The sequence below is a fragment of the Euprymna scolopes genome, chromosome 45 (genome assembly GCF_053919585.1).
Source record: "Euprymna scolopes isolate OS-2025 chromosome 45, ASM5391958v1, whole genome shotgun sequence".
Taxonomy (NCBI): Eukaryota; Metazoa; Mollusca; class Cephalopoda; order Sepiida; family Sepiolidae; genus Euprymna; species Euprymna scolopes.
Genome location: NC_136526.1, coordinates 862501 through 877500, shown reverse-complemented (window position 1 = coordinate 877500; position 15000 = coordinate 862501). Strand labels below are relative to the sequence as shown.

At 35.5% G+C, this 15000-nt stretch overlaps 1 protein-coding gene and 1 pseudogene across 1 annotated transcript in view; one reads left to right on the top strand and one right to left on the bottom strand.

Moving 5' to 3' along the window:
• The window catches only part of LOC145269111 (transient-receptor-potential-like protein), a 161463-nt gene that overhangs the window by 145378 nt on the left and 1085 nt on the right, over nt 1-15000 (top strand). Inside the window, exons 7-8 of the mRNA XM_080124703.1 lie at nt 4898-5110; nt 12097-12212. Coding sequence (XP_079980829.1) covers nt 4898-5110; nt 12097-12212 — 329 coding nt within the window. The remainder of the gene's footprint in view (nt 1-4897; nt 5111-12096; nt 12213-15000) is intronic.
• On the bottom strand, nt 11408-11524 carry LOC145269893 (5S ribosomal RNA; annotated as a pseudogene).

The following is a 15000-nucleotide window of genomic DNA, read 5'->3' as shown; positions in this document are numbered from 1 at the left end:
GGTCATAGTATCGAGTTTTGAAATCTAAGGAAGTCATACCTATGTAATATTTCTTATTATTTGGGGTTTCTTTCGTAAATATTGTGGCCTGGTAAACTATGCTTTTAATTAGACATTTATTTTGAAGTGGGTAAAGTGTGCGGTATTTACAGTTGCATTTATCTTGTTCGTTATTAGAATTTTAATTTCTATTTCTAGTATGGTTGTTGTTGTCCGGAGTTGGTTTATTATTATTATTATTATTATTATTATTATTATTATTATTATTATTATTATTATTATTATTAATATTAATATTATTATTATTATTATTATTATTTCTACTAGTTACATATGTGTTCTTTGTGTTAGTTTTATTTTTGTCATGGTGTCCACTTTTTTTATTGTTTATTTTGTTGTTGTTTTCATTGTTTTTATTTAATATTTTGTTATTATGTGCTTTAATTGTCATCTCTAAATTTTCGCAGCAGCTGTAGGATAACTCTTGCTTATTTTTATTGAAAATTTTGTGTAATGGATTGGTTGCGGGAAAGTGCTTTTCGATAAGATCTAGAAATTTCTTGCCAAGTTTTGTTTTTAACATTTGATTGTATGGCGTCGTATACCAGATTATATTTCTTTTTCTTCTATTTTTAATTTTATTATAGTTATTGGTGTTTTGTTGCTTATATTTGATAGCAATATTTTTGTATCCACTATTTTTAGGGCTGTTTCATGGATATTAGTTGACCTGTTAAATACATTTTCATCGCTTGAGTTATAGCTGAGTCTACTTATGATCGAGTTAAGAATCTGTTTTATAATTGATGGTGGGTGGTTGGACTTAGGGTTTATGTATATTTGATTACCGTTATGTTTTAAGTAGGGTTCATATATGTTTTTATCTAAATTTAACTTGACGTCCAGGAAGTTTGTTACTTTTATGTTAGCTAGTACGTCTACTTTTAGGTCTAATTTTTTCATTTCCTTGTGTATGATTTTCTTAAAGTTATCTCCCTTGACTTTGTTGGAGTCTTTTATTATTGCTAGTCCGTCATCTCTATATAGGCCGATATCCATAGTATCAAATATACTTCATGCTCTCTTTCCCCTTTTTGTTTCTTTCTTTTTTCTTTCTTTCTTTCTTTTTTCTGTCATGCCCTCTCTTTCCCACTTGTTCTTCCTCATTTTCTTTCATGCTCTCCCTTTTTGTTTGTTTGTTTCTTTCTTTCACGCCCTCTCTCCCTCTTTCCATTCCTCTCTTTCATACTCTCTCTCTTTCTCTTTTTCTTTTTTCCTTTCTTTCATGCTCACTTTCTCCCTGTTTATCTTCTTTCTATTTCTTTCTTTCTTTTTCCACGTTCTCTCTTACCTGGTTGACATATTGCAGGTGCTATCGTCGACCCCAACTACCGAGTTTGACATACGTCAGCAACTTAACTCTTGAAATCATCATATGTATTCTTCTTTCTTATATTGGGTGTCCAAAGATTCACTGAAGGGTTTTGAACTTTAATAGATTTTTTATTTTTCATGATATCTTTCTGTAATTTTAACACAATCTCGCTAAAAAAATTGGGAAATTAAAAAAAGAAACTCTGCAAAATTTAAGCAATCTTTATTTATGAAAAATAATGTCTTTTAAATGTTGTCCGTTTCCAGCTTCGCATATTTGTGCTCTTTCAAAAACATTATTTATGACAGATTGCAGAATCTCTGGATTGCGATTTTTAACTCCCTTATTTCGGTCCGGATGCTTTCCTTCAATTCTTGCAGGGGTTCGGCTTATTAACATAGACTCTTTCTTTAGGATATACCCACAAGAAAAAGTCGGGGCTATTCAGGTCTGGGGAACGTTGTGGCCGTTTGACATGAAAATGCCATCTATAAGGTCTTTGAGTCAAAACAATTGACCCCTGTTTTTGCAAAACAATTTCACAACTTGCGTACATTTTTCAATGCAATATTTATCTATAACTAATTTCCAAAATATTATCCGTAAAATATCTGAAATTGAGGAAAAAATTAATCACTAATAGTAAAATGACAAAGATTTTCAACCATTCAGAGAATTTTTGGACAGCATGTATTTTGTTTATACTGATCCTTCCTCTGTTTCTTACATGCTATATTTCTCTTTCTTTCTTTCTTTTCACATTCTCTCTAACACGTACTCGATTGAGCTATTCCAAGTGCTATCGTCGACCCAGCTACAGAGTTTGACATACGTCAGCAACTTAACTTTTGAACTCTCTTTTTTATTATTCAATTTTCATCCCAAACAAGACACAGTGCCACTTGGAAGTAGGGGTTACTGTCGGGGACATAAGTTGCAGGGACATTATAAAGGGAGAGACGTTGCGAGCCTGTCTCTGCTTTATCGTTATTTTCATGGCAAGTGCTCATCTGAGCTTCAATCTATGGTCCCTACCCCGTTACCAAACTTTCACAAAAAACACTCGTCTAGCCAAAACCACTATCAATAATTTCCCACACTCTTTATCTGTGTCTAAACCTAAATGTAGATTCCATGAACAAAGCTTCTTTCTTAGAGCTGCACGCCTGTGGAACTCTCTTCCGTTTGCCTGCTTTTCAGCTGACTACAATCTGATTGTATTCAAACGTAAACAAGTTCGTGATGAACCGCCCCCCCTAAGTAATCCAATTTACAAAATACCCATTACTTATGTTTACTACGCTATAATCACATTAACTAATCTATACTAATAAACCCTTATCCCCGAGTGGCCTCCGGGTCTTGATAAGTGGCGATTCCTGTGTAAAAGAAAAAAAAAGATGAGCAGCAAGATGTCTGTTCACATTACACTTGAACTTCTGCATTTCAGTATAGTTGGGAAAGCAGAATTCCGGAAGGGAGTTCTAAAGTCTAGCAGTTCTGGGGAAGAAACTATTGGAATAAAAGGCTTTCTTACACCTAGCGATAGCTGGTTGCCAGGTTTGTCGAGCGTATTCACGTCGAGGGGGTACAAGTGCTTGTAGTTCGTCAGAGCATTCACTATTAAAGTATTTGTAAAACAGCAGAGAGATACAACATTTCGTCGATGGGACAGAGGCTGAAGCTTAGATGACAGTTTAGAACCTATCAGGTTAGCGACTCCATTTTTAACCCTGTTCAAGAGCGAGAGACTAGTAGCAGGTGCACTAGCCCAAATGTGACATCAATGGGCGAATGGTGGCCTTATAGAGGTACAAGATACTTTCAGGTGTAAATAACTTTCTACCACGGTAGAGAGAGCCCACCTTCTTTGCAACGGCCTTAGCAATGCTTTCAATGTATCTGTTCCAACTCATGTTCCCTGTGAGCGTTAGGCCGAGGAGTTTGAACAAAGTATTTTCAGATAACCTTTTTTTGGTAATTGCTATTGGTAGTAGAGTAGTTTTCTTGTAATTATTGAAGGAAACAAGCTTAGTCTTAGCAGCATTGAATGTGACCATCCATTTTTGTCCCCATTCTACTACAGATTTGAGGAGGTTTTTCTCTTGTGTTTCTGCCATTTCCTTAGATATGTGTTCATTGCTTTCCCCTCGTGCCTGTTATAGAGCGTGGTGTCGTCAGCAAAAAATATATACAAGAGGGCGTGGAAAATAAGTAATGCCTCTGACCCACTTCCAGTTGTCTGATCTAGCTGAAATTTTGCATGTGTAATGATTTATATCTCTACTGGTTATGTGGCAAATTACAGCTCAGAACTAATTGTGGTTTCTGTTTTAAAGGTGTTTGAACTGAGTCAGGTGTGAAATGGAACCTGTTGAATGTCGAGCAGTGATCCGGATTTTTGTATTTGAAAGGACGCACACTGCAGGAAACTTTTGATGAAATGAAAGAAACTCATGGTGATAATGCTCCATCATATGACCTTGTAAAACGCTGGCATCGTGAATTCAAACATGGCCGGAAGTCTATGGAAGCAACTCCCAGACCTGGTCACCCCCCTTTCTGCCATTGATGAGGCATCTGTCCGTCAAGTTGAGGCTGCCATTTTAGAAGATCGGTGCATTACTATTCGCCAAATAGCCCAAGATGTCAAGATTAGTACAGGGTCTGTCGAAACTATCATTTGCATATGCATAAGGTGTCTGCCAGATGTATTCCCAGGTTGCTCACACCATTCCAGAAGCGAGTGCTTGAGGATGAATTTGGAGATGTGCCAAGAAGATGAGTCAAAGTTTTTCAAAAGACTGATTACACAGGATGAAACCTGGGTCCATCACTATGATCCAGAGACCAAAGCCCAGTAAATGCAGTGGACACACTTGGACTCACCAACTCCAAAGAAGGCAAGGGTGCAGCCCTCCGCTGGCAAGGTCATGCTCACAGTCTTCTGGGATCAGGACGGAGTAGTGATGACAGATTTCCTGCCAAAGGGTACCACAATTACAGGAGCCTATTTATGCTTCACTTTTGAGGAAATTAAGGGAAGCTATCAAAATCAAGAAGCAGGGCAAGGTCAGCAAAGGTACCCTCCTCCTGCAGGACAATGCTCCGGTCCACAACTCGCATGTTGCCAGATTAGAAACACGGGCGTGTGGTTATGAAATCCTTCCCCATCCTCCCTACTCTCCTGACCTTGCACCCTCTGACTTTCACCTCTTCCCAGCCATGAAGTTGTTTTTGAAAGGAAAGCGTTTCCCATATGATGCAGCCTTGATTTCTGAAGTCACGTCGTGGTTGGAGGACCAACCTGGGGTCTTCTACAAAAACAGTCTCCAAAGCTGCATCAAACAATGGGAGAAATGCATAACTCTGGGTGGTTCCTTTGTAGAGGAAGACTAATAACTGTGCCAAGTTTCGTTGCTCTACTGCTATGGGAAATGGGTCAGGGGCATTACTTACTGCACGCCTCTTATACCTTGTTTTACTAATCCTATCATTGTGTTTGCATTTTCCTTTTGTCAGAACCATGCAGACATGGAATGGAAATTTGCACGGTCTAAACTTTGGATGGGTTATTTTGATGAAGGATCCACCCTACCACCTCCATTCAACCTTATTATCAGTCCGAAGTCCGTCTATTATTTTCTGCGTATGCTTAAACAGCTTTTCTGTAGATGTGTGACGCAAAAGAAGCCTCGGAAACCCCGAAGAAAGTCCGTTGAGGGGACTATTAAGGTGAGCTTCATCTTTTTATTTGTTTTCTATTTTAAACTATTTTTTTAGCACCCCTCTAACACTTCCTAAAAAAAGCACTTTACCACTGAGATGTGATGGACTACTGTTAAGTTATGTGACAGAATGGATAATTTTATAAACCGAATTCTATGTTAAATGACTTATTTTTTTTTTAAAACTATTTGGTTGGTTGGTTGTTTTTGTTTTACGGCATATCAACCCTTTTCGGGTTATTTAATGCCGAATCCAAAGATTGAAGAAAATTTTTTTAAATAGAATATATTTGTTGTTTTCACGTCCGTTTCTATTTAACCCATAGTTGGGACCCTAACAGGTACTACCACTCCGGGTCAGAGTGGACCTGGGAGCAATGGTAATTAAAGGGTGGCTCCACACTCCCCAAAGGCCACAAGCTGGGGCCTCACCACTGGATATAGTTTAAGGTCATATCCAGGACCCCCATTGAGGGACTTTTACCCTCTGCAGGGAGGCAGTCGGCGTATTCTAATGCCCCACCGACAGGGCCTGGACTACTGTTAAGTTATGTGACGCAATGTAGATGTGTTATGCAACTGTAGACATGTGATGACAAAAGAAGCCTCAGAAACCCTGAAGAAAGTCTGTTGAGGAGGGGACTATTAAGGCGAGCTTCATTGAGACGTGATGGACTACTGTTAAGCTATTTAACTCCCACCCACCCACAGAAAGTTATTTGAATGTCCAATTCGCATATCTAGTTTTAAACAGTTTATAATAAATTAACATTTGGCGTTTTATTGTCCTATTTTTCTATCTATACACTAGCATGCCATTCGGCGTTTCCCGGTCGTAAAATACGCTTAAATATAATATTTTAATTTATGTAGATTTCGTATTTATTATTATAGAGCCAGTTCTCTGTTGATTATTATATTGTACCTAATATACAATAGTGACCACCCAGAGTTGTCCGGTCGTAAAATACGCTTAAATATGATATTTTAATTCGTGCATTTTTGTATTTATTATTATAGAGACAATTCTCTGTTATTTGTTATATTTTAAATTAACTGAAATAGAATTAATTGGTTCCAGACTTTAAATATCACTTTTTATCTGTAAACTTTGACGATTTTATACATTTAATTGCACCGCCATTTCATATTCTTTTGCATTTTATTGTCCTATTTTCTATCTATATATTAGCAGGTCACTCGGCGTTTGTCGGTCGTGAAATACGCTTAAATATGATATTTTAATTTATGTAGATTTCTTATTTTCTTTATTGATTATTTTATTACACCTAATAAATAGTAACAGCCGCCCGGAGTGGTCTGGTCAAAAAAGTACGCTTAAATATGATATTTTAATTCCTGCAGTTTTTATATTTATTCTTATAGAGCCAGTTCTCTATTAGTTATTATATTGTACCCAATATATAGTAGTTGCTTCAAAAGTTAAAAAAAAAAATTATTACTTGGGTGCCATCAGAAAGAATCGAAACCAAAACATCTATCTCTCCAGCCTTATTCTTTACCATCTGCGCTACCAACAGATGGATATCAAACCTACAGAAAATAAACCAACATTAACATATAAATGTATATCTGCGCATACATAGAAAAGCGCTTTAAGGCAACTTACGCCTTCCAAGTTGCAATTTTATCAATTTTTACCACTTAGCAGCTATTTTTAACAGTTAAAACCAAATTGAATTTGTTTCACAAGTCCGAGTTCCCAATATATCAAGTTGCAATTCCGTAGACCAAAAATTGACAGAATAGTTTGGTAGAGACCATTCCTCGTGCAGACGAAGTCACTTTTATAAATGTTGATTTTTTAAACGATAATACAGTTAACTAGTGTCTTCACATTGAAGATCTTTTTCGTTAGAAAATCGCCCATATTTTATTTGGTCGTAAAAAATAATATTTTTTATTCATTAAAAAAAAAATAATTTACAGACAAGTATAACTTGACTGTCTTTCTAGGAATCGAACCCCAGACTATATGTATTACAGTCAGGTGCATTATCCGTTATACTACAAAGTCTTAGTTTTACTGTTTATTTTTATCGTTTATAAATTTACTAGCTTAGGTGCCCGGCGTTGTTCGGGTGTTTGGAGGTGTGTGTTAAGCAAAAAAAAAAAAAAAAAAAAAAGGAAAAAAATAGTGGTAGTAGGCAGGCGGGCAGGCTCGAACCCGTACTGTGAAGGAGGAAAAGAACGTGAAAAAAGACCAAAAAAAAAAACCCAAACATGACGTGTTTGCTGTTGCGCCCATCGCCAAATCGGAAGTGCCGTAGGTTTAAGTTAAGGCTAGACAATCGAAAAGAAGGGATGACTTTCGAAAATATCAGCGAAAAAACGACCCCTCCCTGTAGAAAAGTGCCCAGTTGAGGGTGAAGGCATTAATGTCTTGGACCAATTTTTCGATATTTGTCGTCCGAAGGATGGAGCTTCAAAATGATACCGATCCTGTGAAAATCCGTCACCTCTATCAAAAGTTTTAGGCAGGCATACAAACATACATACATTTAAACAGACAGGTGAGCTTTATATTATACATGTAGCTTTCTCGTTGAATTTTAAATGATAATACGATTAAATAGCGTCTTCACCTATAAGTAGAAAAAGTCAAGATATTGTAGAATTGAATCTACAATATTTTAATCAAAACAACAAATACGAAATAAAGATGAAAGGTTTCTTATTCCATGGAGTTTCAAAGATAGACTCTTTTCTTCAGATGAAAAAATGTTAGCAAAAAGTACGTACAGATAAATATACATTTTTGCTGGTTAGCTCATTTTTGGAAACAGTCGAGAAGAAAAGATTTTTGAAAAAAAAAGTCTATAGGAGAAATTAAAAAGAATACGAAACAGTATCCAATAATTTTAATAGTGATGGATAGATAGATATATACAATAGTTTAGTCAATATTAATGTAATAAAAAACAAGTGAAGTATGCACGGTGAATGACGCATAAAAAAAGTTCAGCATTTGCCCCCCCCCCTCCATTTAGCCCCAAAAGTCCCCAGGGGACGTCAAATCCTGGTGAAAATGAACAAACGGTGCAGTTTTAGGCCTTAACGTATGTAAATTTGAGTTCGGCACCAGGCAAAAAAAATAAAATAAAAAAAATAAAAATGTCTAAGTCCATCAATTGCCTCCACCACTACCATTTAGCCCCCAAAGTCTCCAAGGCCTTAACATATTTAAATTTGAGTTTAGTACCATGAAAAACTGCTAAATAGACATACACAGGAAATTATCCAAAAAATGGAGTGTTTTTATTAGCCCTAAAAGAGCCCCTGGGGCACACCCAAGAGTTATTGTGAAGTATAGACAAACAAATTATATAGAAATCAGTTAGTTACAACTTTTCAGAAAGTTTTATAAAAATCCAAGGCATCAATTTTTTTAATGAGCACAAAACTGTTAATTTTAGCCATTTTAACCCGAAAGGCACTTCTAGGGAGGTAACCAGAGTTTTTTTTTTTTTTTTTCGGAAAATCCGTTTTGTTACTTTTTTACTCATATCATGTTTAATGTTTGTGCAAAATTTCCAAAAATTCCAAGGCGTAGTTATTGAGAAAAGTGCGGGAATAAGAGAATAAAGAGAAAAAGAAATGAAAAAAAAAAAAAATGAACACTATTGTTAAGAAGAAGAAAAAAGAGACTTATGTCGTAAGCAAATGAACCACTGTAGGCAAAAAGAAAGATGGCGACCGTTTCAGACAAGGGAGTCAACCAGAACTGCCTCTATGGGCGTCACACAGTCAGTTGAGTATTTTGGAGTCCGACAAGAAGCTGGGGTTGTGTCATTTTCTAAACAAAATGTGACCTTAGGCTTAACTAATTGGACGAGTTTCTTGGACTTGAGGCTTCGCAAATTTGAAGGTGATTGAATGACACTTGTCTTGACTTGATGCAAGTGTTGGTCATTATTTTATTTTATTTTTTAAAACTATGTGAACTACCACTGTGACCTTAGACGGTCACAGTGATAGTTGCCACAGTTTTTACCACCCAAAACTGAAAACATCACGAGACTACCTGACACTTACAACACATTCGCACCATCACATCATTGAACTGAATCAGACCCTGTCAAAAGAGAAACAACCCTAGAAATTCCCACAAAATAAATAAAAAATAAAATAAAATAAAAATAAATAAATAAAAATAAATAAAAAAATAAATTACCGAATTCTATACCAGGATATAATTTGATTAGACCCAAAAAATTTAAACAGAAATACAAAATTACTTCCCTTATATCAGAAAATATATTGAAAAGTAAAAAAAGTCGAGTTACCCCCCCTTAACAATTAACGTAATTTTTAAACAAACAAAAAAAAAACAGCATTCAGAACAAAGTTTAAACGTAATAGCCGCTTGAGTTAAACCAAAGTCGACAGCGTAAAGAGTAGATATACATTTCTACCTCTGAAGATCAGAGTCGCTCTCGAAAATTTGGGAAATAAATACTATCTACAGTTAAAAAATACCATTTACAATCAGGTAAATAAAAATATTATTAAATTATTATTTATTTATCTGCTTACAACGACTGGATGATTCTTGCATTGACAAGCCTTCAAAAACATCTTTTATATATATACTGGCCTGTGTGCCCGGCGTTGCCCGGGTGTTTGTAGGTGTGTGTGCAGCAAAAAAAAAAGTTGTGGTGTGCGTAAGGGTGCTGGTTGAGCAAAAAGGGGGGGAAAAATGGAAAATTGCGGGCGCAGAAAGAAAAAAAGAAAAAGTAAGGAGTAGTAAGCAGACTCCAACCTGTAATGCGTCAGAGGGAAAAGGGGCGAAAATATACAAACAAACAATCTTACCGATGCGTCTACCACGGTTATAACGTCACGGGCGGTCGAAATAACGTCGTTGAAACGAGGTCTGAATGGTTTGCAAAAATGTCAGTTTGTAGAAAACTGCCAGTTGAGGGTGAAGGAATTAATGTTGTTGGCTATTTTTTTAATATTTGTCGTCGGAAGAGTCGGACTTCAAAATGATACCAATCTCGTGAAAATCTGTCACCTTTGTCGAAAGTTTTAGGCAGACATACATACATGATGATTGCAACGTCTTGTCAGACGAGAGCCACTCCCTCAGTCACTAAAATCCATGTGCCCGAATATGACTTTTTAGCCCTGCCAGTGACTTGCACACCCTCAAGCAGACATGACACTGAAAACGTTCACTGATTTGTATGAGACTAACAGTAGCGGAACCTGTATTATCGTGGGCTTTCATGTGATTAACAAAACCTGCCTTAGACAACAGAGCCCGATCACACACCTTACAGATCCAGAGATCTCCATGGTTGGGCGGCAAGGTTTGGCATTTCCTACATGCTCTCTTAAGCTTCGCTCGGTCTATTTTGGCTGCTTCATAGTGTTCTGCACCCCTGTATATCAGTGTCCTTCACTGCTTGCGATCATACGCTAGGGACTTCCAACTGTCAACAGGAATATGAAAGCTCACCATACTCTCCTTCATACATTTCATACATACATACATACATACATGATGATGATTGCAACGTCTTGTCAGACGAGTGCCACTCCCTCAGACATTTAAAATCCATGAGCCCAAATGCCTGAGGGAGTATCTATACAAAGATGATGTTACAGAGTCTTAGCTTTGTACGACAGCTAAGTCTCTCTCTCGGTTCAAAATGTTGAGATCCAGCAACAAGCAAGAGCAAGATAGCCAGCAACAAATTAAACTGCAGACCAGCTTAATGTGGGTACTGGTCTCCCGCTTTATGGTTTTTTAAATCAGAGATTTGCTTCTCCTAGAAAGGTTGCCTTCACCACGGCTTACGGGAGCCCTCTCCACCCCAATACACATATACACACACACACACACAAATATACACGGTTCTAGTTGGCCGTTGACCCAGAAAAAGAGTTCATTCGCCCTTTGGAAGGTCTTGTTTTTAATCCTCCAGGGAGACTAGCCGCCCTCCTCACCAAACAAGTCTGGTGGGGGAACCAGTTTAGTCGCCGGTGACCCGACCATGAGGCAGGTAGTACTGGGTTACATGGTACCAGTAGCATATGACATGACCTGACACAACATACATACATACATACATACATACATACATACATACACAAAAAAGGCTTCCTTCAGTCTTGACAGACTATGGATACCCACTGTAAGAGTGCCTGCGCATGAAATTTTTGTGGCAAGAGTTGCACAATCTCCAACCACACCTCTCCTGAGTGGATATTATTGAATACCAGTGGCAAGTGTAGGTTCAGGACGACTAGAAACAATGCCGAGATAAGCGGAGAGCACATACAGCGCCTAGAATTCCCAAATGGTCACCCATCTGGTACTAGCCAGGCTCAACGTTGCTTAACTTCGGTGATCTGACAAGAACCGGTGTGTCAACGTGATTATGCCGTACATACATACATACATACATACATACATACATACATACATACATTTAAACAGACAGGTGAGACTTATATAATAGACTAGCAGGGGTGCCCGGCGTTACCCGGGTGTTTGTTGGTGCAAAAGAAACAAGAGGTTTTGGTAGGGAGGTAGGCTTGAACCCGAAGCCTTAAGGCGAAGGTAGACAAAAAGTGTGGCAGGTTACCACGATGCTAAGCGGGCAGAGAGGTGAGGGTGGTTGAAATTAAACGTTTAAAAAAGCAGGTGATTAAACGAACGTCAACGTATGGTTTTCTAGATCAAACATCATGCCATAGAGAAATTAAATCACAGCGTGAATTTTATAGCATAAAAGTCGCCCAGATAAAAGATATAAACGACCTCGTCTCGTAAATCAGAGATATTATAATCTAGGAAGTATATAAAAAGTTGTAAGAATTAATGACCCCCGAGAGCCCCCCGTCCCCGAAAAAAAGCCTTTGGCGGGCATACAAAAAAAAATGCACACACATTTTCGCTTTTATATCATAAACGTAAAATTCGTTAATGTTATACATAATATACTTTATTCTAATCCTCAGGACGTAATGAGACGTTTGGTCAGTCGCTACATCCATCAGACCAAGAAGCAGTTACGCCAGGATGGTGTCAATGAAGACGACTTATTAGAAATCAAACAAGATATTTCCAGTTTACGGTGAGTAATTATGTTCCCCATCTTTTTTAAACATCCCTCATATCTAAATGGACGTTCTTACAAAATTACATAGTGGTCACTTGAAAAGCAGAAAATTTTACTAACGATATATATATATATCTGTGACTTACTTGTAGTTTCATTAAATACTTTTATATGCAAAATCCGATCCTGCATTTTTGCTAATTTCTGCCCTCTGATGAGAAGGAGAGTACTTCTTCGAAATTCCGCGGATTAAGGACTATCCACTTATCTTGTGCTTCCTTTTTTAAAATTAAATGTTTTTAACTCTTTTTCAAAATGTCTTTTAACATGTTTTATTAATCATTTGTTCATATTATAAGCTCTATTTCCTTTTCGGTTTTATTGAGCTTTTACATCTGGCTGAGTTTATTTTACTTGTAAATATTAACTCTTTAATATTTATAATATATTTTAAGTTTACCACTTTGATTACCTTGGTATACTTATTGTAATTTATATATATATATATATATATATATATATATATATATATATATATATATATATATATATATACCTTTATTTTAATTTTTTTCCAGATACATCTGCCTTACTTTTAATGCTAGGTTTATTTATGGTGTCTTTTACATATATTAAAAACCCTTCCCAATATTTTGCTGATGAGGAAACTTTGTTTGTTAAAAACACTATATGTAAAAATTATTGTCCGTAACTTGATGTCTACCACAATAAAAACATTGTTTTCCGAAACGATCGTACAAATTATTGACTTTGTTGTTGTTCCTTCTTATGAAACGGATTTTTAATTTAATTATAATTTGATTTTTAAATTATCAATCACATTACTAAATATTATATATATATATATATATATATATATATATATAATACAAATTACAATTACATTTACCAAATTGATCCAAAATGGTAAAACTAAAGTATATTATAAATAATATAGAATTAATATTCATAAAGTAATCTCAACCAGATGTAAAAGCTCGATAAAACCAAGTAGGAGATAGAGCTTATAATAAGAGCAAATAGTTAATAAAACATGTTAAAAACACTTTGAAAAAGAGTTAAAAACATGTTTAATCTGAAAAGGAAACCCTTAATAAGTGGATAGTCCTTAATCCGCAGAGTTTCGAAGAAATACTTTCCTATCAATGGGTAGGAATTAGCAAAATGCGGGATCGGATTTTGCATACAAAAGTATTTGATGAAACTGCAAGTAAGTCAAAGATCTTACTTGATAACAAAAAGTGAAGCAGAGGGAATAGGGTGAAGAAAAAGGTGATTTCACGTGAATGGATAGTCAGGTGAAAGGTAAGGTATCCAATGATGGTAAAATCCAAAAATGTAAGTCCAAGAAAGTTGATTTAATTTAATTTTCCATTTACACAAGTAAAACCCAAGGAAATCGCGTAATTGGAAGATGATCCAAAATAATCCAAAAGGCCGAAATCCGTGGAATAATTCACAAATATGTACAAGGAAAAGGGGAAAAAATTTCAATAATAATAAAAGAAAAATAAGCTGTGCTTTTAGACCCGGCTGCCCAGAACAAAATGTAATTAAAAAAATCAGTAAAGAATAAGAGAGAGAGAGAGAGAGAGAGAGAGAGAGAGGGGGGGGGGGGAGAGAGAGAGAGAGAGAGATAAAAGATTAAATAGTGATAGAATTAAATATACATTAGGAAAGCAAATGTCAAAATGACCCAGACAAGATAACGTTAAAAGGCGCGAATAATATAGGGCAAAAAAGGGGTCAACTGTAATGTGCAGGTTATTAATTAAGAAAATGTCAGCAAGAGTTATTAAAAGACACTAAATGGAAAAAAATAAACAAATTAATTAATAAATAATTAAAAAAATAAAGAAAGAAAAAATTAAAAAAGAAATGAAAAATAAAAAATAAAAAATAGAAATAAATTTAAAGTAAAAAAAAAAATAAGGGGAGAGGATTACCGGTATCTGCAAATTCCAATAAAGCAAGTAAGTATGTAAGTAAATACATATAGTAATATATAAGTAAATATACTTATAGGATATGAATGTGTAAGCAGATTGATATAATTGATAGATAAGAATATTTAAAGACTAAAACGGAAATTACAGATAAAAAACCGGCCAAGCAAAGAAGAAATAAAGAATTCAAATAAAGGATTATTGAGTTATAAAGTATTAAGAAAGTATGTAGAAAAAAACGATAATGTTAAAGAAAAATTATATATATATGAAAGGTTAAAGTAATAGCTATGTAATTTCTAAATGACCATAATTACATTTGGATTTATGTTTACAGAAAGAGATCAGTTCGTTTTTAGAATTTATTATATTGTTACTTTGAGGAGAAGTAATTATAGTTATAGCTTCGGTTGTGCAGAGGCGACATGACTTAGAGCCTGGAGTATAAGACTTAACTTTTTTATGATAGTCTATTTGATGGAAAAGGGGGTTGATTAGAGTTAGGTTTTTTAATTAAAGTGGTTAGAGAAGTTCCTTGGTTATTAATAGAATTATGGTTGTTAAAAGAAGAAATGTGGTTTGATATTCTTTTCTTAATTAATGTTGAAGTAGCGCCGATATATGTATGTACTTTATTAAAAGCTCGAGGTCTGGTATTAATATTAATTTGCTGATTTGTATTAGTTAAATAGTTTGAATTTTGTTCATTGTGTTCAACAAAGGGTGGGACAACAACACTCATTATCCCCTCCAAAACAGTCGCCATACTATCATTGTCCCACACTTTTTTAAAATAAAAATCCACTGGACTAAAACGTTAATTACGAAATCACGGA